The following is a 24,295-nucleotide window of genomic DNA, read 5'->3' as shown; positions in this document are numbered from 1 at the left end:
TATTAATATACGGACAATTGTAGAGTTTAATAGCTTAGCATGTATGTGCGGGCTCGGATACACCGTTGTGGGCACGGTGGGCATACACACAACCCAAATTTGCTTGTGACGTCACACTTTCACATTTGATAAGCTTAACAGATAGTAAAACGATATGCATTCCTAAAACCAAAGGTCTGATGCGCAAAAAAAGTATCTATTTATCTAATTAAATTCATGTTGTTCAAAGCTCTGACTGTTCATGGTTAGTGGTGTGCACAATTTTCTTTCGAGGACTGCAGTTTGTTTCCGCGGGTGTGTGTGTAAGGATTCTTTTGAGCCCGTGGACTTGCACATAACACTACTTGTGGAAATTTTTGTAACTGATTCAACAAATTTTTTGAACATTGATTTTAAGGTATAACTTATTTCTAACCCGAGTAAGGTATAAACTATTATTTCATCTGAACTGGCCAAAATAAAGATTTAATCGATATAAATAGCTAGGTTTTTCACACTCAATTTGAGTCATTAACCTAAAACATCGTATTTCCGGGGTCGTATACCCAAGTGAATAAAATGACCAAAAGAATGCAGAATTATTGCAGTGAATCAATGGGCAACCAAGCTGTGTGCTGTTTTTGAGCAAGGTCAAAATCACGTCAAAATATGGTGTTTAGAAATACGCTATTGAATTTATTAAAATTTGGAGCCTTGAGTTTGTAGAGCAGTTTCCCTGCAACAACCGAATAAGAGCACGGTGAGATTTTTGCGCAAACTTTCAGATGCAGTAACTCGAATTTTAGCTATGCAACAAGGTCAAAGGCGGGTTAAGAAATTTTGGATATTTTAAAATTCCATTGAGATAGAGACTTCGTGCCATTTTTCATGACATTCGTGCATCAAACAGTGCTTAGATTATTTTAAATGCTTTTTTCAAGCATCGAATTTTTTATCCTTAATGTTTTTACAGTATGCGAAGCGTCATCAAAAACATTTTCTTATCAGTAGTTTTTCGTCAAACTTCAAAGTAGAAGTTATCATTTTATTGTTTAATCCATCTCGTTTACAATCCAAGAAAAAAAAAATCCTGATGGTCTGACGAAGCAGCTTCTAGTTGTAAATAAATTCTCCTCGGAAAACTCCCAGCATTATTCATCAGTTAAATTCTAAAGTGGCCACCTAAAGGCATGTGTGTCACTGGTGTTGTAGAGTTCAGTTTGTATTGTAGCACGACTCCACAAGTGCGGTTATCGCGCGTTACGTCACGACGTCGGTTACTTCGTTCTGTAGTTTACGTAAGGCGCCTCGTGGTCGGCAACGTGACTGCCGTCGACACGTGCCCTCCCATGCTGGGACAGAGTACTTAATATACACGAACCTGATATTATTAGTGAGTGCCCGATTAGACATTTCGATGTCGATTTATTTTGAGACGACTTGTTCCAGTATCGGAGATAAGGGGGATCTCATTGCCGTTTTCATAACAGTTGCGGTTTGGGATCGGTTCGCAAAGTTCGTAGTTTTAATTTAACAAGGTCGTCCGGAATTTTAATTACTTCTAGTTTCACTAATACTACCTAATAAGTAATGTTGCATAATTAAATTTAAAAAAATGTACCGGATCTTTGTAACATATCCGGGTCCAGTTTCAAGAATATTTCACAAATTGCATTTCCAAAATAAATGTGATTAAAAACTGGTAACTGTTAAATTTTGAGATCAAATATCAGAGGAATTCTTATAAAACACTACTTTTCACACTGAATTCCCCTAAACCCAAAAATTAACAAAAGACTTATTTTGCCACATCGTATAAACAACGAATTAAAATTAAATAGTCTTTAAAAGGCAAACGTGGCCTTATATTAACTCAAAAGTCGATACAAATCCGGATTTATCCGGAATACAAACTTCACATACATTTCGTATGTCACGTTGGCACCCACTCGCTTACCATACAACACCTTACGTACACATAACACATATACATGTACGTTCGTTTATAGCAGTTTATTTCGGGACAATAGCAGTTGTGGGTATGGAAAGTGGCAGGTAAGCATGAATGGGAACTGCATGGACGGCTAATTAGAATTCTCGATGTTCACGTGTTGTTTCAATGTCAAGGATATTAATATATGTATATAAGAAGGTTCTAGTATTTACTTATTGGATATAGGGGAAGAGGACGACCAAAGAAACGACGAAATGGCTGGAAAGAGTTTCTTGTGAGATGACGTCAGATTGAAAGGTATGGAAGAAGACTCGTTGCTCCCACCCCAAATAAAAAATGGGTTAAGGGCAAGTGAAAGATGATCTAATATTTACTTATTGGTTTTTTATATTTTAATACGTATGCAAGATCATATGAATGATCGTTTCAAAGAGATCTTACTGAAATACTTTCTTCAATCTAAGCTTCTGAAATTCAGGAACTGTTTCCAATTGAGGCTCCTAAATACAGCTTTTAACCAGATACTAAAGTTGCTGTATAGTTTATACATATTAATAATGTTAGCCATGAATACAAGACCTCTAAAAACCACAAGTAATGACTACATTATAGTTATTGGTCTATGTATAGGACATGACACCTGCTATAATGATTGCTTGCCGTCTTGAATGTACTCAGTACTATGAAGGTTAGACAGTAATGTAACCTCCACGGAGGCGACGGACTGGCGCGGGGTCACTAGGTTGTACTTCTTATATTAATATTGTAAGGGTGTCAGTTTACACGTGTTTTTACAGCTTCAAAGTGATAGAGGTTTGATATCCGGTCAAAAGTCTACAGCTATTCCACTCTCAATAGTTTGGCTTTAGAATGAAAGACCACGGAGAGACAAAAATGACCATAAATATATAGCGCCTGTCAACAGTTTTCACAACAAAATATAGGTAATTGAAAAAGTTGTCCAGCTAAAGCCCGTTTCTAGGCAACAACACGTACAAAAAACAAATACATCTATACTGAAGTACCGGTTTCTTCCCCTGTTCGGACGCGATGCGCGCGCCACACAAGTTCGTAATATGCCCTCGAGTCCCTGAGCCCTTGACCTAGTTGTCCCTAAACCTGACCTTGTAACAGCCAGGACGATGAGGGATATGAAAAGCCAATGAATTAATAATCAAGGATTCTAGAAACGACGAAATACGATGTTACTGTTCCATAATTTGATAGTTAAGAAATGAGAATGGGAAATTGATCTGTTTCTTTTTTTAATTTAATGAGGGATGTCTGTGTGTGATACATAAAGTGACTAAGGATAAAAATAAAGTCAGATTGCAAACTGATAATGAACAATATGCATGAATCGATGAAGAATAATATACAAAATCTCAGTTAATAATCAAGATTATCGCTTATCAGGTGGTAAGAATTTCCTCTACGTTAGATAATTATAATTACACACTTATCCTTAAATTAAGGCGTCGATTGTTGTATTTGGTCAGGTGAGAACATTTCCCGTTTAAAGGTTAAAAGTTCCTTTTTGACCAAATTTTCCTCTAATATTCCACTTAAAACGCGGTTTACCATTATACACCTAAACAACCGTTAAATTAATACAAAAACCTAATAACTTCGTGCTTTGTAGATTTATAACAAAAAATGCCCTTTAAAGGTCAAAGCCGTAGAAACGCTGAACTTGAAACTTTTTTCTTATTTTAAGAATATTTGAATGTTTCATATACTTCCGAGGAATCTAATTTTAGCTTCGTTTCCGGGAATACCTAAAAGTGCAATAGGAAACTTTTATTTGAAACATATTGATTATGAACGAAAATATAGAACAATGAGAATTTAACCTTTAAAGAGAATAAAGGGGTGGATGGAAATAGACTGCGGTACGTAACGAGAGTTTTTCTAATTTTTCAGACTTAGTTCCTTCCTGAGGTTTCAAAGAAAATTATGATTATTAACCGATTTGAATTTAAGTTAAGTCGAACCTTGAATTTGAGGTATATGGTTTTAATTTAATTTTCTCTTTGATTATTTTCTTCTTGCTTGCGATTAAGGCACTTCAGATTACTCAATGATTCTGATAATTATAGAAAACTGCGTTATTTTTCAACAAAATTGTCTTTGTAGTTAAATATTATTCAACTGTAGACAGCTTCCCTAACCTTTCCTCGCGTCCTCTCACAAAGTCTGTTTTTTATATTACACTATTCTATTTATTTATTTTAATTAATTTAAAACTATTTATTTTCTAAACGGTAAACCCGAACAAGAAAATGTAAACGTTATTCTCTACTACCTCCTTTTATACCGGCCAAGTCAATCCGCGTTGAGTCACTGGCATCACATGATGATATCACAAGGTTTCTAAACCCCGGACCTAAAACAAATCTCATTATACCACATTATACTATCACTGGGCTATCCTTATCAACACTTATCAAACTTTAAAAAAATAAGAAATGATTACGGACTCTTTGTAAATTTCTCCTTTACGTCATAATCTTAAACCCGTGCCACTATCTGAGCTGAGTCAGTAGAAAGGTAATTAAGCTACTAATTAAGTACTCGGAAATTGTTATTTATTTTAGAAATATTTTGAACTTTTTTTTTTATAATGTACATAAGGGTATCTTTGTGCATGTGTGCAAGATGCAAAGGTGCAAGGATTAGATTAAAGATTAAATTTATTAATGCGGGAAACTTATTAAAAATAGTTTTTGTAGTATTTATCACTTTAGCCTTATCTCAATGGACCTTTTTAATTGCGAGTTTTAATAAGCCAAACTATTTTACAAAATTTATTTTTTTCTTTTATTTGGAATAACTAATATACTTGAAAGCTAGAATACAATTCAAAGTAAGGACAAAAATATGTCTGAATTTGTATCCTATGAATGAATAAATGCCAAAGTTTAGATAATTACGACTCTAAATGCTACTACCCAAATGATACATTTTTAAAAGTCAAACGGATTTCATTTCACCAAACGTGATACATTTATTTCATATCAAGTTTTTATGTTAATAACAAAAGTAGGTAACTTTATCTTTCCCTAATCATATAATATTCTTATTCGTTGAATTTGTCACGTTTATCGGTTCACGTGACTGGCGTATCATAAACAAGAGGCGAATGAACTTTCAGTTTACCACAACTTGTAACGAAGTCTAGACAAAGGCATTCCGTGTACGGCCTCTTTGGACTCGTTTGAAGAAAGTTTTGAACAATTAAAACCTTAAACTTTTTAATTTTTAATTTGTTTTATGTATACTTTCACGTGTTTAACGTGACCATGATTTATCATTTGATAAAGGTTTTCCGATTTACCTTTTATTAAAATCATCAAAACCTTTTAGGTACAAGTAAATATTATTAATTTTAGAATACAAATTACTTATGAAATATGAATGTCCATTTTCAAATACTGAACGTTTTAAGTATGATCCACAAAAAGACTTTTTAAGTAGGCATCCGAATAAGGTGTAAAGTTAAGGTAAAAAGGTTTAAAACCAAAAATAAAATTTCTCTCTCTCTTTATATTGATTAAAATTGAAAGTAAGTACAAGCAGTAATTAGTGAAAGGCCGCGTTGTAATATGGAATATACCTGTATCAAAATTCGCAACCAGTTTTTAAACGTCAAAGTGTTGTGTAATGACAGTTAGCTGTCAAATGGTAGCCATATTTGTTTCTTATTCCTTTCATTCACAAAAATCTGTATGAGTTTTAGACGTCAAAATTCTAAAAATGTCAGTTTGAGCGCCAAATATATTGTACTCATATTGTATTGATAGCGTTGACCGATTAAATGTTATACAGTTAGGTCTGTATAAATTAATTATTTCTAATTCACGGTCATATCTTAGGTCAAAGCGCCGTCAGTTTTCAAAGTTGAACTAATAATAACTACAACGGGGTAAATAAAAATAACGAAGATTTTAGATAATAAATTACTGGGGTAAAAATAAAGCATTTAAGAGACACACAGGCCGTAGGACACTACAGGTAATAGCTGAATTAAAAAGCAATTAATTATTTACTGAATTATTTATTTATACTTACAGTACACTGATTGTGTCGCTCAACTAGAGCAACAGAGACCACAGTTAAGTAGGGTATTGTGAATTAAGAGCGGACATATTACTGCCCTGTACAGGCCTAGGCAGAGTAAAATTCCGTGTTTTGTGATAACATATATGACATAGGAGCCACGCCCACTCTTGATTTGATATACTAGTAATTATTAATTTGCTTTTGACTCGACCTTTCCCATATTGTTTTTAGCCAGCTTCCCCCACACCGGATTTCGATCATTATACAGCGTGGTTTCCTGTTATCTCCACTACCGATGCATTAAAACCTCTTGGTGTGACTTGAAAAAGGATTTATTCGAGGATTTTATGTCGGAGGTTGACGGTTCAGTAGGTCTGTCAAGAGTTCTTAATTAACGGCCCCAGTTGGGCACCTCCTAACGTTTCCGAGGTTAGCTGTTGCTACCTATATATGTATCATAAAAAATGATAAAGAAGTACTTTATTCACTGGCATACGTGTATATCACAAGATAATTACTATCTAACTGTGAAAATCAACCTAGTTACATATTTTTCGATTTAAACAGCTAGCTCTTAAAGTAAAACTTTTATTGTTATTTTTATGTCGACTCCAGTATCTAATTCTAGTGTCGCGCAAACATTCGAATTACATACGCAAGACATCCAGACTCAGAACAACGCGGGTATACAACCTAGGGCACAGCATGGTGCTATCCAGTCGTGAGGAATGGAGTCATCTACGCCGCGTAGTGCAATGTCCCACTTATATTCTACCAATAATGTGTGATATTTTTCCTGAACATTTTGTAGTTCTTTGTAGGCAGAATACACTTATTATGTTGCTTATCTAACAGTATTTGAGACGTACCTATCGTAAATGAATTATGGACGTGAGACCAGCAAAGTGTAACGTATATCTATACTATCTCTGGCATTAGACGCACGTGGACTTGATATCATCCACGTGTAAGCTAAACTTTAGTTAGCGTCTTTGAACTACTAGTTTTCTCATAAATTATTTATATCTTCGAGGTATTTTCCAATGGATTATGGACTTACAGTTGTCGAAATACGATTATAAGAGTCCATTAGCAGTCGCAGTCATTTTGATCTAATTAATTTTAAATCTATGCGTAAGTATGATTATTTGGCCGTGCTGATCTTCTCAAGGGTTGGATCGTTTCTCGTTCTTTTTTTAGTGTTGCAGAACTCTTCAAACTCTTGCATGAAACTGAAACTGTCAGCATGGATATCCAACCATACCATACATGTCAATACTTGCTAGTCATCGTGTTTTTTATTTTATCACTGATTTTTAATGGCCGCCCTTAATAAGGTACTTTAAACAAGTGTCTGATGCGTCGTCTGTTCTTTGTTAACCAACACTGACGATCTATTGCGCCACATCACGCGACTGCAATCGGGACACACAACTTAATAGCAACTATGTAACGTATGATGGAGAAAATAAGATTTAATATTCATTGCAGTGAATAGGGCAATTACGCCCGTTTAGTTTCGCTCACGTAACAGCACGTGACCGGCATTTATTCGCGAACTTTGACGTAAACTTGCCTAATGCCGATAATATTTAGACTCTAAACCTAGGGCAAATGAGTTCATTTTTAATTGCAGTTTATTGGTGTCGTCCCGTTTGACTTTCAAGCGTTTGAATGCATTGGAATAGTGTTGTTTTCTTTCTGCTGAAGATTTAAAACTAGGTAAATTCTCTGCATTAAGGGCATCTCTATTGTACCTTAATCAATTTTCAGGTAGTACTTGGTGAGTTTGGGCTAGCATAACTATGAGCTAACAGAGTGACCTTCATGCATTTCAAATTATGTCATTGGAGTAATTTCAATTCGCCTTTTAATTGTCATCGGTATCGACATTTTCCTGGCTATCTTATTCACAGGAATTTTCTTTCCACCGTTAAAATATCCAAGCCTTCCTATTTGTTTAATTTGTATGACAGCCAAAACAAATTTGGCAGTTCACTTTCTCCCTAAATAACTCTTAAAATTAAGACAAAATAAAGGTTATCAAGTCGCTAAGGTTAAACCAAAATCACAATAAATGTTTACAGAGATCGTGATTCGTTAAAAAACTAGTTTTTGTTGTGATCTCGATTAAGCGTTCGACATTCTGATCGTAACTCGCCTCGCCGCACGTGAATCGGGGCACGTGACTAGTGGGTGACGTCATCCCTGCAATTGCAACGATATTCTACGATAACTAATCAACGATCACGCTTTTGTAATGATTCAATATGGATTCTAGTGACTTGTTTCTATTATTCTATTTAATTTGCAATGTTTCAATTTGGTAACCATTTTTTTTAACTTCTCAAAAAAACTTAGAGAGGTTACAAACGCCATGTTTACTTATTTCTTATCAAACACCTAATTCTCGTACTCGCGAGTTGATATGCGTGCTCATATAAATAATAACAATAACAATTTCGCATCGGTTTTTTTCTTCATTTGATGACAATTTTGTAATTTAATTAAACTTAATGTAAATAATCTAACATTTGCTTGCTGCAGGGCAGACAGAATCTGACGACAACATTTACTATTCTGATCCTAACCTATTTTTCTGGAAATCACAATTTGCAATCATTTGAATAGCGAATTTGCCTCATCGTTGTTTTTTTTTCGGCACGGGGCTTCGATATTCTGCCAGATTTTAGATACAAGTGCTGTGTAATAGACTACGGGCCTATTACTGTTTATCGGGCACTATTCCAACTTGTCAATAGTGTCTTAAAATAGCTAAGAAAGTAAATATGATATTGATAAAGTCACATTGGTACTCGCGTGGGTTATTAGCACCTTTGGTTTAACGTTTCTTTTCTGAGAAAAAAAAATAGATTTTGTAATTACTTATCTTAAAGAAGAAGTTACTTTTTAAATCTGTGCCTAATCTAATTTAAGACTTTAGACCGGTATACAAAAAAAAATACATTACAAATTAGGACTGTAAAGATGGCAAACAAAAGTTGTTATGTGCTAAAACAACTATTTAAAAACTAAACATTAAAGAACGCAAGTCTCGTGTCATATCTACAAGTATTTACTGAGCTACGTACCAAGAACGAACGCCTTGGTTATACACGTGACCAAAGCTGTGTCCATGATTCCGCTCACAAACGAGACAAGTACCGAAACAAATATTTTTAAAAGTATATTAGTTGTTGCATAAGACGTAAAATATAAATTATGACATAGAAAGTCAAAAGAAAAAAAAAATTTTTTTTACGTTTTAAATACTCTTTGGGATATTTTTTTTAACGACTGTATCGTATCAGTTCTTAAGTTTGGGTGTATGTCTAAAGGTCCCCAAGATCTTTCAAAATATTTGTGTCGAATTCGTTTAAATATTTTGCCTTTAGTCTTCATCGTCTCATCTTACGTATGTAAACATGTGTCACTGAAGACACGTGCCCAATGCTTGAATGTTTATATATGCCTAGTATTCACTTTGATTTAATGTTTCTAAACTTAGATCAACGCATCATAACAATAAGATTGGGAAATCAGTTTCAGTCCAGTCAGTGACTTAAACATTAATCTATAAATGACACATTTAAGGCATTTCAACACACCTATAGATAGATGGACTAAATTAATTTTACAAATTAATATTCTATAAAATTCTTGTTAGTTCTGAAAGAGAAATAGCAAAATCATCGTCATCATCATCATCATCTCAGCCTATCGCCGTCCACTGCCGAACGTAGGCCTCCCCCAAAGAGCAAAATAATTCAAACAAAATATAAGTAACAATACATTTTTATATAGCGATATTTTTATACGTGACTTTTCTGCTTTTATTAAATAAAGCATGGCTCACCCTTTCGAGTCTGGTGTGAAGCGCGCGCTTACACATCACGTGCTAAAGACTCAGTGACCATGACGGATCGCGGATGGAAAACCGGTGAACGGATCGAAGTAATACCGCATTTTTCATATCTGGTACCGGTAGTCAAGTAATAAGTAATATTAACTCTTCAGACTAGAAGGGTACCTAATAAGAATTAAGATCTTGCGTGCAGATCAAGAAATTGGACTGATTGTGTAAAAGATACAAATAGACTTTTATTAAAGAATTGGGGTTTATTAATTTCAAATGATCCAAGGGAGTTAGTGATCAGTAACTTATCGTAGATCTTATGAGAAGAATACTTTGCCTAGCAGTGGGACATTTATACGTTTTTTTAATTAAATAGTTTAAATCAACTCAACTTAAAAAGTCACGTCAAGTTATAAATTAAAAAAAAACATGCTTGAACAAGTGCTTGCGATTTTATTTATAAAGTGTTGAATAACAATTGTGTCAGTGGAAAATTTTATAAATGAAAGAAGAAACGTGACGCGAATATTTGAAACACGTGTCTTGCGATCTCTAGTTAATTATTATGTCTTGCAAGTTTCTTGTAATTAATTACAATTAAATAATCTGTAATGAAACCTAACTCAACAGATAAATTATTATTTATTCTTGATCTACTATAAATAGCAGATAGGTACTTGCTTTATCTTTAAAATACATTAATCCTTTACAAAAATATTTGATTTTATCCACTGAAAGTCGTTGATGACTTATCGATTGATAATCTCAACATCCCGGTTCCTCGAGTTCTCTGATTTGAGGATTATCCCGTATAAACGTGACACATATCCAGCCTACACGTACAAATCACATTTTAGCACTGAATCATTATCGCATTTTGTGCGTAGTTGTCGGACGTGTTATCAACGTGGTTTGGTGTTTCGATGCTGGACTGTCCTGTGTTTCTTCACATTTATATCCATCCTACGAGCACAAGCAGCAGGCCGGTGTCTCATTGCAGTTGTTAGTAGTCAGCTTGGTCATGTGCTCACCTGTCGCGTATTCGCGTTCGATTTTGTGATGAATATACTTTTGACGCCGTTTTCGAGGCCCGACGTGTCTGATCGCCTGCCGGGGTTGTTGGCGTAAGTTTTTTTATTAGTTTCTTACTAACTGTCTAACTAACGCTCGATTGACCAAAACAGAAATATAATCATCAAGTTTCATCGTCTTAAACTTAAGGTAGATATTATGTAAATAGCAAAATATTGACTGTTGGGATCACCTTCCCCAGTTTGAGCAGATGGGAGTGAGTAGCTTAGTTTGTTGTATAATAAAAGAGTTATTTGCTAGGCTGAAAGTGCAAGTGAGTACGTTTGTATGGCGTTTACGATCACGTAGCGATAACGATGTAGGTAAAATTCAAATTTCTTTAATGTAAAGAATATTTTATGGTAGAAGTTTAGAACACAATTTAGTTTTGGTCCTAGAATACCAACATCTGAATTCTTACCTTTAACATAAAAGAGGTAATCATGAGGAAAAAGTAATTTCAATGACCGCGCTTATGTTTGTTTGTGTCAATTGAAGACCCTTATCGGAAGCAACAATTACCTTAACACTACCGTGCTACTGTAATCTAATCCTAGATTTATTCCATGTAAAGCATAGAGCAAGATAGTCGGACATTTAGTGAGTTGAATCAGAAACCAGTTTGAGAACCAAAAAAAAAGGAACAGATCCAAGGCAACTGATGCTAAAAAAAGTATTATTCAATCACGTGTTAGTGTTTTCTTATGATAATAACAATGTATTTTGATAACGTGAATCTAACGCGGCGTGGCTAAGTAATAGCCTCGATACTAAATTTTCATATTTTAATATTACTGATCTGGGTATTTTCCAATGTTTCTCAACGCCGAATAAATAAGTTCATTGTACTAGTTATTGAAATTTAAAGAATATGTAATTGTGTCAGTGTGAATATAATCTTAGACAATCTCGACTAGCTGAGTATTATCAAAACAAAAATACAACTGGACAAAATATGGACAAGAATTTTAGCGCTTTCAGTCATTGATAAGTGGCATTACTTCATAAATTGTTAAATAACTTGTTTTTTTTATGAGTCCATTTAATGAATATTTAAAATGGGAATGGTATCAATAAAAATTGAACATCTTTTGCAATTATTTAGATGTTAAACTCTTGGTTCAAAGGCATAAGTTAGTAAACAAAACATATTTTTGTTCATCAACAATATCACACGTTTCAATCTTTATACGGACTCCAAAACAGTGAAATGGCAAAAAGCTACAGTATCAATGTCGTAACATAACCCTATTTCAGCAGTCGGATAAAACGTGAAAGGAATACGACACACATGCAGACAAATGAAATATGAATACTATAACACAAATAAGTAGCTCCACTTACAAACACGAGGCAAAGGCTTCTCAGAAATGTGACCTTTTATGTAAGTTCTGTTAAACAAAAGCTTGTAAAAATATTATACAATTATTTCTAGAAGAATATTCTGTAGTGCATTTTAATTAACAGTCGGACATTCTGGAATGAGTTAGTCAAAAAAATTACGAATAATGCACTGATAGAATTAATTATTCGGGAATGTTCCTATTTGAAACGAAAATTATGGTCGACATACACATTTTGAAAGTTTTTTGAAAAAGAAGCCTCCCCTCTGAATCAGTGTAACGATCCACTGATTCAGAGGGGAGGCAAATAGGGACTTACGTGCTAAGGTCGTAATTAATAAGTCAGCATACAAGTCTGACTATTCATTAAAGTTGTGAAGAGATTGAAAAAGGTTTTAATAAATCAACATTTTTGTTCACTTTTCGCTTTCTGAAAATTAACAAAGTATAACATGGGAGCACCCAGTCGAAATCATTCTAAAATAAAAATAGAAACACCCCACCTGTAACCAAATTATTTTATTTTTTTACATTATCAATAGGAAACTTTTTTTACATGTTATCTTGTACTTTTCGATAAATATTGCTTACGCTTTAATCAAGTTGCATCAGTTTATAAAATACTGCGTCTAACAACAATAACTTAACGTTTTTCTTATTCTATACGTCAGATCTACAAATTCTTAAGCAATAGACTTTTCACATACCTATCAGAATAGGTGCAGCGGCTACCCACCAGCATTCTATATATAACGCAGCACGTGTCATGGCGTCACAATCACGTTACGATATTCACGTGCTATAGATATATTATTTATCTTTTAGCACATCGTGCGACCACATTTATCGTAACACTGTCATTTGTTTACTTTTATGTCGTAAAGCATTTTATATTTATGTACGGTATGTAGATTTGGTAGTTTGGAACCAACATGGCGGATTGCATTTTTTAGACAAATGACATTAAGAGTATGGTTTGGTTTGACAAGTCAAAAGACATGTTAAAAAGGATTGTCATTTTTATTCATTTGATCGACACATATGGCGGTAATGCTAAAATACTATTACTTGTTTTAATAGCTTTATTAAGGGTAAATAGTTTGTCAATTACTTTAGCGCCGCTTCAAACCTTAGCTTTACAATGTCCATCCAAATTAGTGATATTATTTAAACGTCATTTTATTTAATAAAATCTTTTTAATTTATTCGAGAAAGTAATAAGGAGGTTTCTTCATCACCATAATCAAGTACCTAACTATATATAACATTTTTCATCGGATAGTGACGTCATTATACAGTCATAAATTTTAATTAAATTTATCTAACTAGTATTTTTTTACTGTTAGATATATCGTAACTAATATAGTTTTACTATCCAATTAACATTAGAAATCTTTATTGTATTATCATTTAACAAACTTTTTTTATCAGGTATCTCGTCAACGTCGTCCATCATCATTTCGCTTCCCCGATTTTACTCAATATTTCCTAGTTTCCCTGAATTTATATCGCGATTACCATTCACGTTGTTCGGGTATGTTCCATGTCGAATTTAATATATATGATCAATTCATTATGTATTATTCTCAAGGTCGTTTCCAATGTGAGAATAAATCCTTTTAATGCCCACCTAAATATTCTTGTTTTGACGCTGTATTTCCGAAGGAGGAAATACCTATTGTATGTGAAGATTTTCTTGTCGTGTCTACTATTTTGTTGCTTGCTTCTCACTTTTAGGGTTAGCGTTAGGGTTCGAAATTCAAAGAGTACTAGGATACTCTTTATTACGCCTCATTACCCGTGTTAGATAGTGAAATGTTTAAGTATTTCTGTTCCTGTTATATCAGCAATTATTAAAACAACAGATTTAAAATAAATATTCAAGGAAACTCCTACAAAGACTTGACTTTTATAGCCGATTTTAAAGGTTCAGATCCCTTCAATCGCGAGTCTCTTTTTTTTTGACAACATTAGCTTTAATTAGCTTTAGAGAAAAGAAAGCATGCATGAAAGCATTAAAATCGGCGTTAATTGCTATCGAGTTTTTGCCACTAAGAAAAGTCTAGAACATTTACCTCAGTGAGACTAGACAGTTTGAGTAGTTCACATTGATTTGCATCTGAATTCATAAAATCAGATTCCACAAGACACAATGCTGTCTGGTATGCGACGTTCACTTGTTTCCTATCACGACTACACATGGATCTAGCCGTTTTGTTCCCTTAGACATCTGTACTAGTGTGAAAGCTGCGCAACTACCAAACATTTAACAAAACCTGTCTTAAATGATTGTACATTTCCATTTAAACTTAATTTAAAATCTAACACAATCTACTTCCATTCATCAAAAACATGGCTCGAAAATTATTTGAAGATTTTTTTTCTTATCTTGTCTCGAAGAAAACGACTCCCGCGGCAAGGAATTTAATCCTTGTGTCGCGGGTTTTACAAACATTCAAGACAAATGCACAAAGACACCCAGACTCAGGACAAACATTCGTGGATCACACAAAGGCTTGTTCTACGCGGGGTAGGTAGGTAGGTAGGTCTAGGCTAAAACAATATCATGTCCATAATTACGCTTTGTCGAATGAGTTTTTAACACGTGAATTTTTGGCAAACCTCTCAAATCGACTACGTCAGCAATCAGCCATGTTTTTAACCGATATTTAACTTTTATTTACCAATACAAGTGACATCATTATACGTAGCATTGATCGAAATCAAAATGCGTCATTACCGTTGAAACATTACCAAACAAACTTAGTTAATGCTAAGAAAGTTTAACATCGATCTCGTAACTCCGGTCTCCGCTATTACGCACAAAATCAAAAGAAATAAAAAACCGTTCCAGTGCGAGCCGGACACGCGTAACTTATCGCGGTTCCGTATAGATGGGTTAAAGAAAAATGAATTTGTTGGGCGACAAATAAATTTGTTTAGGGTTTACACATTTGTAAATGGGGAGGTAGTTACCCAAAAGAATTTTTTTTATACATATAGCCTGTTTTAGCTAGGCTGCCTCCCCCTTTCTCTTCATCTTAAAAAAACATAACCTCAATTTTTATTTTCATTACTTATTGTATATTGGTAACTGAAATACATAATCTTTAGATACAGACTAGTGCCAAACAGACGGACAGACAGCGGAGTTCTAATACGGAACCCTAATCAAAGAAAACAAAACAACAAAATTCACGTGCTGAGCTTTCGTATACAGCATACGAAAGCTAAAGTCTTTCCTCAAAGAAAGAAGTCTCGTGGAAGCCAGTCACAAATAAACAAAAGAAAAACGAAGTTGAACTGTTGATCGCGGCGCGCGGTGGGGCGGCGGCCTTGAGTCGCAGCCGCTGATGCGTTTTGTAGGTCAGACACGTGATTCACAGCATGTTTAACAAATTTTTCCATCCACCTTACTAAGCAATACGGTTTCCTTTCGAAGTTTTGTAAACACACTGTTATGTCAAAGCATGCAAACTTTGAAACGTGTTTCTCTATTACCAATTGTCGTCAAACTCGAGCTGAAAATGCGTCATGATTTTGTCACGATGTTACATTGTATTTCGTATTTAATGCTGCGTTTTCAACGAATACTTCACTGATATGAGTATGAAACGTGGTTTTTATCACTTATCGGTCACATTTTCGATATCAATCTGTAAGTGGAAAGTAATCCATAGACTTGTTATAATCTACTAACACTACAGTCGTGTTACAAATAGTTTATGATGGTCTATTGTTTCCAGAAAATCGGACGCACGACTGATCCGATAGATACGAGCCGAGCGAATCGTGTTATTTTAACAGAAACACGGTAACACCAATTCATCATAATTTAGTGATACGATAAGCTACGAATTCGTCACGTGTGACAAATATCTCGCTATCAACATGAACCTTAAGGGCACGTTCATAATAACGTGCGCTCAGTCATTGTCATATTTTTGCCCACGTCATTTTATTGTGCACCTGTTTCGATAATTTACTCTATAATTTTCCATGTGACAGAAATATCCTATTGATATCACATTTCCTGAGCTAACTTTTTTGTGATAACAATTGCTTTGGACACTTTTTTACCACTTTAGTAAGACTGCAAGGAATCGTATCATTCCACTGTGACTCCTGCGTAAAAGCTATATTGGTTCATTTATTTAAAAAAAATACCAAATCCGTCGTCAAATCCGTCAAACTCGCTTCGCACTTTAAAGTATACTCAATACTTACTATAAAATAAAAATCCTAGAAAACATCCCCGTAGCTACACTAGGTACAAAACAAACGACGCCTAAAATATTTCCCGAACCCCTGTAAAACAGACGTCTTTACGTACTCCAATAACATTGTTCGTGTATCCAAAACTTCCTGTAGACTTTGCCACCACGTTTCGCATCACATGTCGCTACAGCCTTGAGCTTATACAATCTTAAGACCACCCTACGTATAGTAAGAAACACGAGTCTTCTATCCCCAACGATCGGTCTACAAAGAGGTTTGCATACAATATACGAACTACCGGAACCTCTATAGTATATTCGCTTAGTGACTAAAGACGTCAAGTAACTGTTGCCTCGTGTACAAAGGCCCTTTGTTCGTCTGGTTGCCAGTCACGTGGTAGCACCCCTTACGAGTTGTTCAAATGTATGTTTAGAACTGAACGCGTCATTCTTTTGTTTGTGCCGAATATTTTTCTTTTGCTCAAAACAAGTTTGATGTTTCGTATTATATGTTTGTTTGTGTTGGATTTTTTCGTTTTGTCAACTTTAGCTGTGCTTTGGAATCGATCTAAGAAGATGATACTTATTTTGAGACAGGCTAAGACGTTTCCAATAAGAATCCTAAACAATTTTTTGGCTGACTGAAATAGGCAACGCTGTTATCATACAAATTCTCAGTAATAGTTTTTTTTTTTAAATACTGATATTCCTTGATACTTGAGAAAGGTCGATATATCCAGTCTGCATATATCGACCTTTCTCAAGATGCGCTTTATTACCTACCCTACATATTCCCATTTCAATTCGGCTGATTCTACCAAAACAAATTTGAACTCTTGTTTTTCGCCTTGAATTCTCTCCCCATTCGACATGTCCTAACGTATGTAATTCCTTGTTCCAGCTACAACTCCAACGACGGCTTTGGCCGCGTGGCCGGCGAGCAGCTCAACTTCGCCGCGCCCTCGGAGGACGAGGCGGAGTACCCGCCCGGCGCCTACCTCAAGAAGGGGAAGGTCTCGAGGGCAAGTTACACTGAATATGCCCGATTTTTATTATTATCGATATTGTACTATGAACTAGCCTAGTGGACAGACCCCACACGTGTTTGTGTTGCAAGCTTGGTAATTCTAAAGCGCTTTTAAAGTAGATATGTCATGATATTTTTAATCTCAAAATGTGATTCTAGCATCGTATTAATAAAATCAATTTTCAATTATAAAGAAACGAAAGGCTATTATGACAGTAAACGAAAAAGACGAGCGAATTTAACAAAAAGTTTCCCCAACAGCAAGATCCGATGTCGCATCGCATAATCGAGAAGCGTCGCCGCGACCGCATGAACAACTGCCTGGCGGACCTCTCGCGGCTCATACCGCCCGAGTACCTGAAGAAGGGCCGCGGCAGGGTCGAGAAGACGGAGATCATAGAGATGGCCATCCGCCACCTCAAGTTCCTGCAGGATCGCGCGAACGGTTCGTACGGAAAGCGCGCTTATTTGGTAAACTTGTTAGTTATAATTGGAAAACATGGAAAAGGTACTTTTGGATTAAACTCCTACTCGTTAGATCCTTGATTCTGATCTGCGACTTTGAACAAGTGAATGTCGTATTTTTTAGCTACGATTGAGTCTGCAGCCGACTGTTTTCGGTGGTGTGCGATTTGCTGACATTGAGTCCTAGATCGGAATTATTTGATCTAATTGGTTGGAGTGTTTGAAATTTAATGCAAATTGTATGCGGGGCTTGTTTGTGTGAACAGTACAGGTAATATAATACTTATATTCACTTATTCGTGTTAAAGTTCATACAGATTCAAGCCCATGTTCATTTTTATTTTTCAATTATTTCTAACATAACCTTTTATTCAAATGCTTATTTGAGGACATCATTAAAATTTGGTCATCTGCTCATCCAGCAAGAAACTTTTTGTTTCTTTTCAACTTTGATCACGCCTCAGATATTGCCACTTGTTGAGTAAAGGGCTTTTAAGTTTATATTTTAGTTTAATTTTATACCTACGATAGAAAATGAGGATGTACTATCCAAATCATTTGCTATCCTTTTGAATACCCAAAAATTTTAGTACTTACTGAAGTTTAAACAAATTTTGAAGAAATAATAATGTAAAGTTTATTAGTCCTGCAAAATTCAAGAGTTAGAATCAATCTCAGTAGAGTCTCGGTTAGGCCACGATAGGTCTCCGGTAAAACTTCTCGCGACATGGTTTTCTTCAGAAGCTTTCAAATGTTTTAAGATTGATGTCAGAATACAAAGTAGAAAACAACCTAAGGACTACATCAGCGAAAATAGGTTACATTCGTATTCCCGCATAATCTCTGAATATTTAAAGTATACTTTGCAAGAGCATTTTGTAAGCCTATCACTGACATACAGATACAAACAACATCTGTTATGTGACCTGTTTAAAGGATAATCATAACCACTTTCTAGATGATAGATATTAACACGAATGGGCATCAACGGGGCCAACTTCCTCTACAACAAATAGTTCTGAGGACTAATTAAGCAAACTAACATAGATAAGAAAAACAGTTTAGGAATGATTCTGAAAATCAGTTTCTATTCATTATTCCATATTTCTTCATTTGGTCACATTGACGTCAATAAAACATTTTGCCACGAATTATAGAGGACTCGCAAAATTGTATAATTAAAACTGATAAAATCAATGTTTACGTAGTTTAGTCATCATGATACCATAATCATTACCTACAAAGCAATTATTTCGATTCTCACCAGGTATTAAGGTTAGCAATGAACTTACTGAGAAATAATGAATTTACAAGTAACTGCTACATTATTATCAGGTATTTCTGAGAACTAAAATAATAAGATGAACACAATTAGGTAAATACAAAAGAAAATATACATTTATGTCAAGAAATCTGAAAGAGATTTTTTAGTTTTGTTCATTGATGCCCTACATCAACCTATCCTCAAATCGTACATAAACCATGGTGTCTTATGCTTTTATAATTTAGCAAAGATTCGTATAATATGATAATTAAAATGCCACATGGTTTATGCCCGATGTTCTAACCTACTAACATACCTGTTCCACCAAACACCGCCACTCGTTCCTATAAACTCCTCGCGTATCATTCGAAGTCATCACAAGGTTTACAAAGACACGCTCATTAACTTGCCACTGAAGAACGCTAATGTTGTTGGGAGTTCCCGCCGGAAGATGTTCCATCTTCGCGTGGGGTTCTGTTGTAGCCGCTGACCGGCAAGTGGGCGAGGAACACTTCAGAGCCGGCTACCAGGACGCCGTGGCCGAGGTAATGCGGTTCCTCATCGAGGTGCATGGCTACGGACCTGCTGATGGACTCTGTGTTCAACTGTCTGCGCATATGCAGAGGCACTGCGAGGCTGTTGCTAAAGGTATTTATACTTTTATGTTTTAACATTTATTTTGTTCATGAAAAAGGATTTTAACATAGAAAATGCTTTCACATCGTTCACTGGATAAAGCTTGAAAAGTTGGCTATTAGCTATGCCCGTTTATCGTCGAATAAAGATCAGAGTCGATGTATATAAAAACTAAATCAATAGTATCCACTTCGACGTACCTACTTACTTAAGGACTTATGACAATACATTACCTTCACCCTCAAAATGACGAAACCATCTACTTAATACTTAGGTACACTATACCTTTATGATTTCTAAAGTAAGAGAAGCTAACAAGATTCCTATTGCTTTCAGGGGAGCCAATAAATCGTGACGTGAAACCCCGCTCGCACCAAGGCTCATCATCCGAGACAGCCAGTTCGTCGGGCAGCTCCCACGGCCACGGCTACGCAATGAAGCAGGGCGTCATCGCGCAGGCGCCGCCTCCCGCGCCGCCGCCCTTCATCAGGGAACCCTACGAAGAACGGCCCACGGAGACACCGTACCCCATGGAATGTGATCGAGGTGAGAGTCTTTGAATGTTAAACTACAATTTTTGACTAAGTCCAGTTTGACTGTAAGGGGGGTAAATTTGGGGCAAATGATTTTTAAATGTTTGTAAATCCCACTAAAAGGGAGATTCTATTCAATTTGAATTCAATTTTAATGATATTAACGAGAATTGTCATTCAACAACTTTTGAGACAACACCACTTAATCATCCACTCTAAATATTATAATACGCGACCACACGCAACCACACATGACCAAAACGTAATATTTTTCTTTACATCTACTTCAACCACGTTTATATTTTCCAGTATCAGTGGCCCAGACCCCTATGGTAGGGGACGGAGAAGTCCAGCCCGAGGACGAGCCCCTGCCCTTGGACGGGCGCCGCAAGAGGGAACCGAACCTACGCACCGTGCGGAAGCCCGAACACACCGAAGACTTCCTTCACTCCTACAAGTTCAAGAACTCCATCGAAAGGCGATTCTCCAGATCCCAAGACACTGAGGTAAACGTGCAGGTATATAACATTACTGTAATGTTTATGGAAACTTTTTTGTAAATGTAAAGCTCAAATGACCACTACTAGGGCTGGTTTTTGCAAAAAACCCCAAAATCGATTTACTGTTTTCGTAAAAAAAATTAAGGGTTGCAAGCAACAACAATAAAAATCGATTGAGAGACTTCACTGAAACTGACAAAATGCAAGTCGTAATAGTTCATATGTTGTTGTCAGGCGGCGGACATGCTGGCCCGCACTGCGCACGCGCACGGCAAGGTGTACTCGCACAAGCGGCGGCGCGCCGCCAAGCCCGCGCCCTCCACCTCCACCTCCGCGTCCGGGTCCACGGAGGACGCGCGGGACACCTCGCCACAGGTAACACACACGATTATGTCACATGTGCTGCTATAATATAGATAATGAAAAAAGTGTGAACGGTAGGTATGTATGTGGATAGGAATCCCTTTGATCTTGGTAAGTTGCACATCTTTGTTAAAGCATGTATGTAGTGCTCTTACTCTGTAAAAATAAAGTATGTTTAAAATTACAAATTTCAAGTGAAATACCTAAAACTGGTAACAAAACGGATTTATATTAAAATTATTGTATCCGATCAATGATCTAATAGAACTAGATAGTAGGTTTTGGATGAGAATATTGTTTTTATGGTATGTTTTTGTTCTAGGACACGTCGAGCGAATCACCTCATCATCATCATTACGACAAGCCACCTCCTCCAACGCAATACGTTCCTGTATTTGCGTTAAATGCTCTAGGTAAGCTGCGCCCACACACCCCCCTTAATTATATTTCAACACTTATTTAATTTCCAATTAAGTTGTTTACTTTTTTTTCCAAAACAACTTAGGTCTAATGAAGGGACAAGTATGGAAGCAATACTTAGGGGAAAGTAGGTGGGACTAGAAAATCTTTTATTGTTATTTAAGTCTATGGATATTTTCTTGTCAAGAGCTGTTTTAGAGGATTTTATTTGAAAAGATTCTCCAGCCTTAGGTCACGTCTGAAATAGAATAAGCCGTTTAAAACATTGAGCTATAATGTACGTTGTCCACTGCAGGCAAGTACTACGTCCCGCTGAGCGTGGAGTACGCATGCCTGGCGCGACACCTGGGCCCCTACGACGTGCTGGACGCGCGCGCCGTGGCGCTGGCCGCGCCGCTGCACCCCGTCACCATCCACGTCAACTTCCAGCCCTGCCTCAACTACCACGTCAAGCGCGAGCCCAACGACCGCGACCAGTGGCGGGCCGTCTAATCACACCAACACGGCCCACATACTGCGGCAAAAATACCAATCTAACCATCGATGTCGAAAACGTATGGTAGTTAGCGACGCGCCCTATTCGGATGAACCCGTATACTAAATTGCGTCAGCGTCGGCTAAACCCACGTGATCCAGTGCCTCGAGTACATTGATACAAGCGCCACTTATTGTCATGACGACTGTGATGCTATAGGGCGCCGACATTTGAATGAGACAGCTAATAATTTTATGGACGTTAATGGGGCAATCTCCGGCTTCGTCAATCAAGAGATAGAGCAGATTGCCCCGATAAACGTCGCGAGCCATAATAGCAAAACTATTACCCAAACTTAAATAATCCATATTTTTATAATTGACAGCTGAATATTTTCGAGTTTACCTATTGACTAAAACAGTCACCTATAGGTATCTTCTGAAGTGGGTACTTACGTCCGTGGTGATTCCAGGTGAATACATTTAATACTTACAGCATCCCAAATAAAATCTGATCAGATTTATTCTACCTGAATTTAGCTGTATAAGTATTTACCAATAGCATAATCTTCGGCTGTTCTAGTCAAATGAAAGTCAAAGTGAAGTGTTGTTTAATGAACAGTGATTTTGGCATGTTCATGTTCAGCGTACATAAATAATTTAAGTAAAAACTACCTAATGACGGAAGGTATTTCGGTACGGACATTTAATATAAAGGACCATTTAATTATAAGAATTTAACTAAGAACACAACTATCGGTGTACCGTGAAACAATTTGTTTGAAGGACTTTAAATAAGGGTGTGGACTATGTTTTCAGTGTTCTAAGTTATGGCTGTGATATGTAGAGTAGTCAACTAACTGACCGCTGCGGTGATTATAATCAATGGTATACCGAGGATGGTTCGACATTTGATACTTACTATATTAGTTCACAGTATAAGTCTTTGAAATTTAATGAAGAAATAGTTTTAGTACCCTACTTTAAAGTGGTTCTAATTTTCTTTTGTCATTATGTTTTACACGTTACTTGTACTGCTAAGTATCATGTGCAGAAACAGCTTTAGATCAACTGCTGATAAATCTCCTCAGAAATGGGTGTTGCTATTAAGTAAAGATTATTTTTAATTAAGGTAACACAAAGCCAAACATGAAGATACATAAGTGTTTTCAATGTTATTAAGACATATTTTTGTTTCCCACCTAAATTCCGCTGATTTAGTTTTCACGCGCTGGAATGCAGGTGAATATTGTTTCTTATTGTTATTTAATTGTATGGAGGCACAGGTCAATTATATAGCGGCGGCACTACGTCACTGCAGCTAAATGTATTACAAAGCAATCGTGACGAGTGCCGGCATTAAATAATACACGTGTAGTGGTGAATCATAGTGACAAGGTGTGGTGTCCACTCACGGACAAGATAAAGACTGAGGTTTTTATTTAGAACTAGTTGATTTTATGATTGCTTAACTTAGATTCTTACCCAAATGAAAAGTTGAACCAACTGTAGGTAAGAGTTCAATATGTAAAGTGTCAAAATTTACGTAAGTTAGTACTACCATTAAAATAGTCTGTGAAATATATACTTTATATTTTGTAAATAAACCTGTTTAAGTAATAAATGTTAAATATTTTAATGACTTGTGTGTATTATTGTTAACTTTTAAGGCGTAAAGGAAAGGCTACATTCAAACGAAGATTTTATGTAATTAATTATCATAACATCTTTTATTCTCTAGTATTATTAATTAATTTTACATGCTTAGTTCAAACATTGAGAAAGAAATAATAATATTTAACATCTGGATAATATACAGCTTTTCTATTTACGATCCACTCAGCGTTAAAAATTATATTAATATATATATATTGCAAAATATTCCATTGTTACATCGAATACCTTACATAAAAACATATCCAACGGGGGAGCGGGACAAGCCGAAGGTGGGTGCGATCACAAGGAGTCGGAAGTACCAATTAACTAGGTTCATAATATGGCAAACGATAGAGAGTGCGCTTTTTGTTCACCATAACAAAATATAGCTTTTACTTAACATTAACTATTATAATATATACACAGACGCTTCTCTACGGGTTGATATCATTAAGAAAATTTATCACAAAGATTT

At 35.8% G+C, this 24,295-nt stretch overlaps 1 protein-coding gene across 8 annotated transcripts in view; it reads left to right on the top strand.

Annotated features, from left to right (window-relative positions):
- LOC113495267 (transcription factor cwo) overlaps window positions 1–23,806 on the top strand; it is a 34,367-nt gene extending 10,561 nt beyond the window's left edge. The window contains exons 1-9 of one of the 8 annotated variants that reach the window (XM_026873920.1): window positions 10,494–10,833; window positions 17,384–17,504; window positions 17,771–17,954; window positions 19,722–19,886; window positions 20,211–20,420; window positions 20,717–20,925; window positions 21,142–21,282; window positions 21,593–21,683; window positions 21,986–23,806. In XM_026873920.1, the coding sequence (XP_026729721.1) occupies window positions 10,775–10,833; window positions 17,384–17,504; window positions 17,771–17,954; window positions 19,722–19,886; window positions 20,211–20,420; window positions 20,717–20,925; window positions 21,142–21,282; window positions 21,593–21,683; window positions 21,986–22,182 (1,377 nt within the window). In that variant the 5' untranslated portion in view covers window positions 10,494–10,774 and the 3' untranslated portion in view covers window positions 22,183–23,806. The other 7 variants (XM_026873922.1, XM_026873924.1, XM_026873919.1 and 4 more) reach the window with 7 other exon arrangements.
- The last annotated feature ends 489 nt before the right edge of the window (window positions 23,807–24,295 follow it).

This window comes from Trichoplusia ni, chromosome 6 (assembly GCF_003590095.1).
Source record: "Trichoplusia ni isolate ovarian cell line Hi5 chromosome 6, tn1, whole genome shotgun sequence".
Lineage (NCBI taxonomy): Eukaryota > Metazoa > Arthropoda > Insecta > Lepidoptera > Noctuidae > Trichoplusia > Trichoplusia ni.
This window is presented reverse-complemented; position numbering and strand designations above follow the sequence as displayed.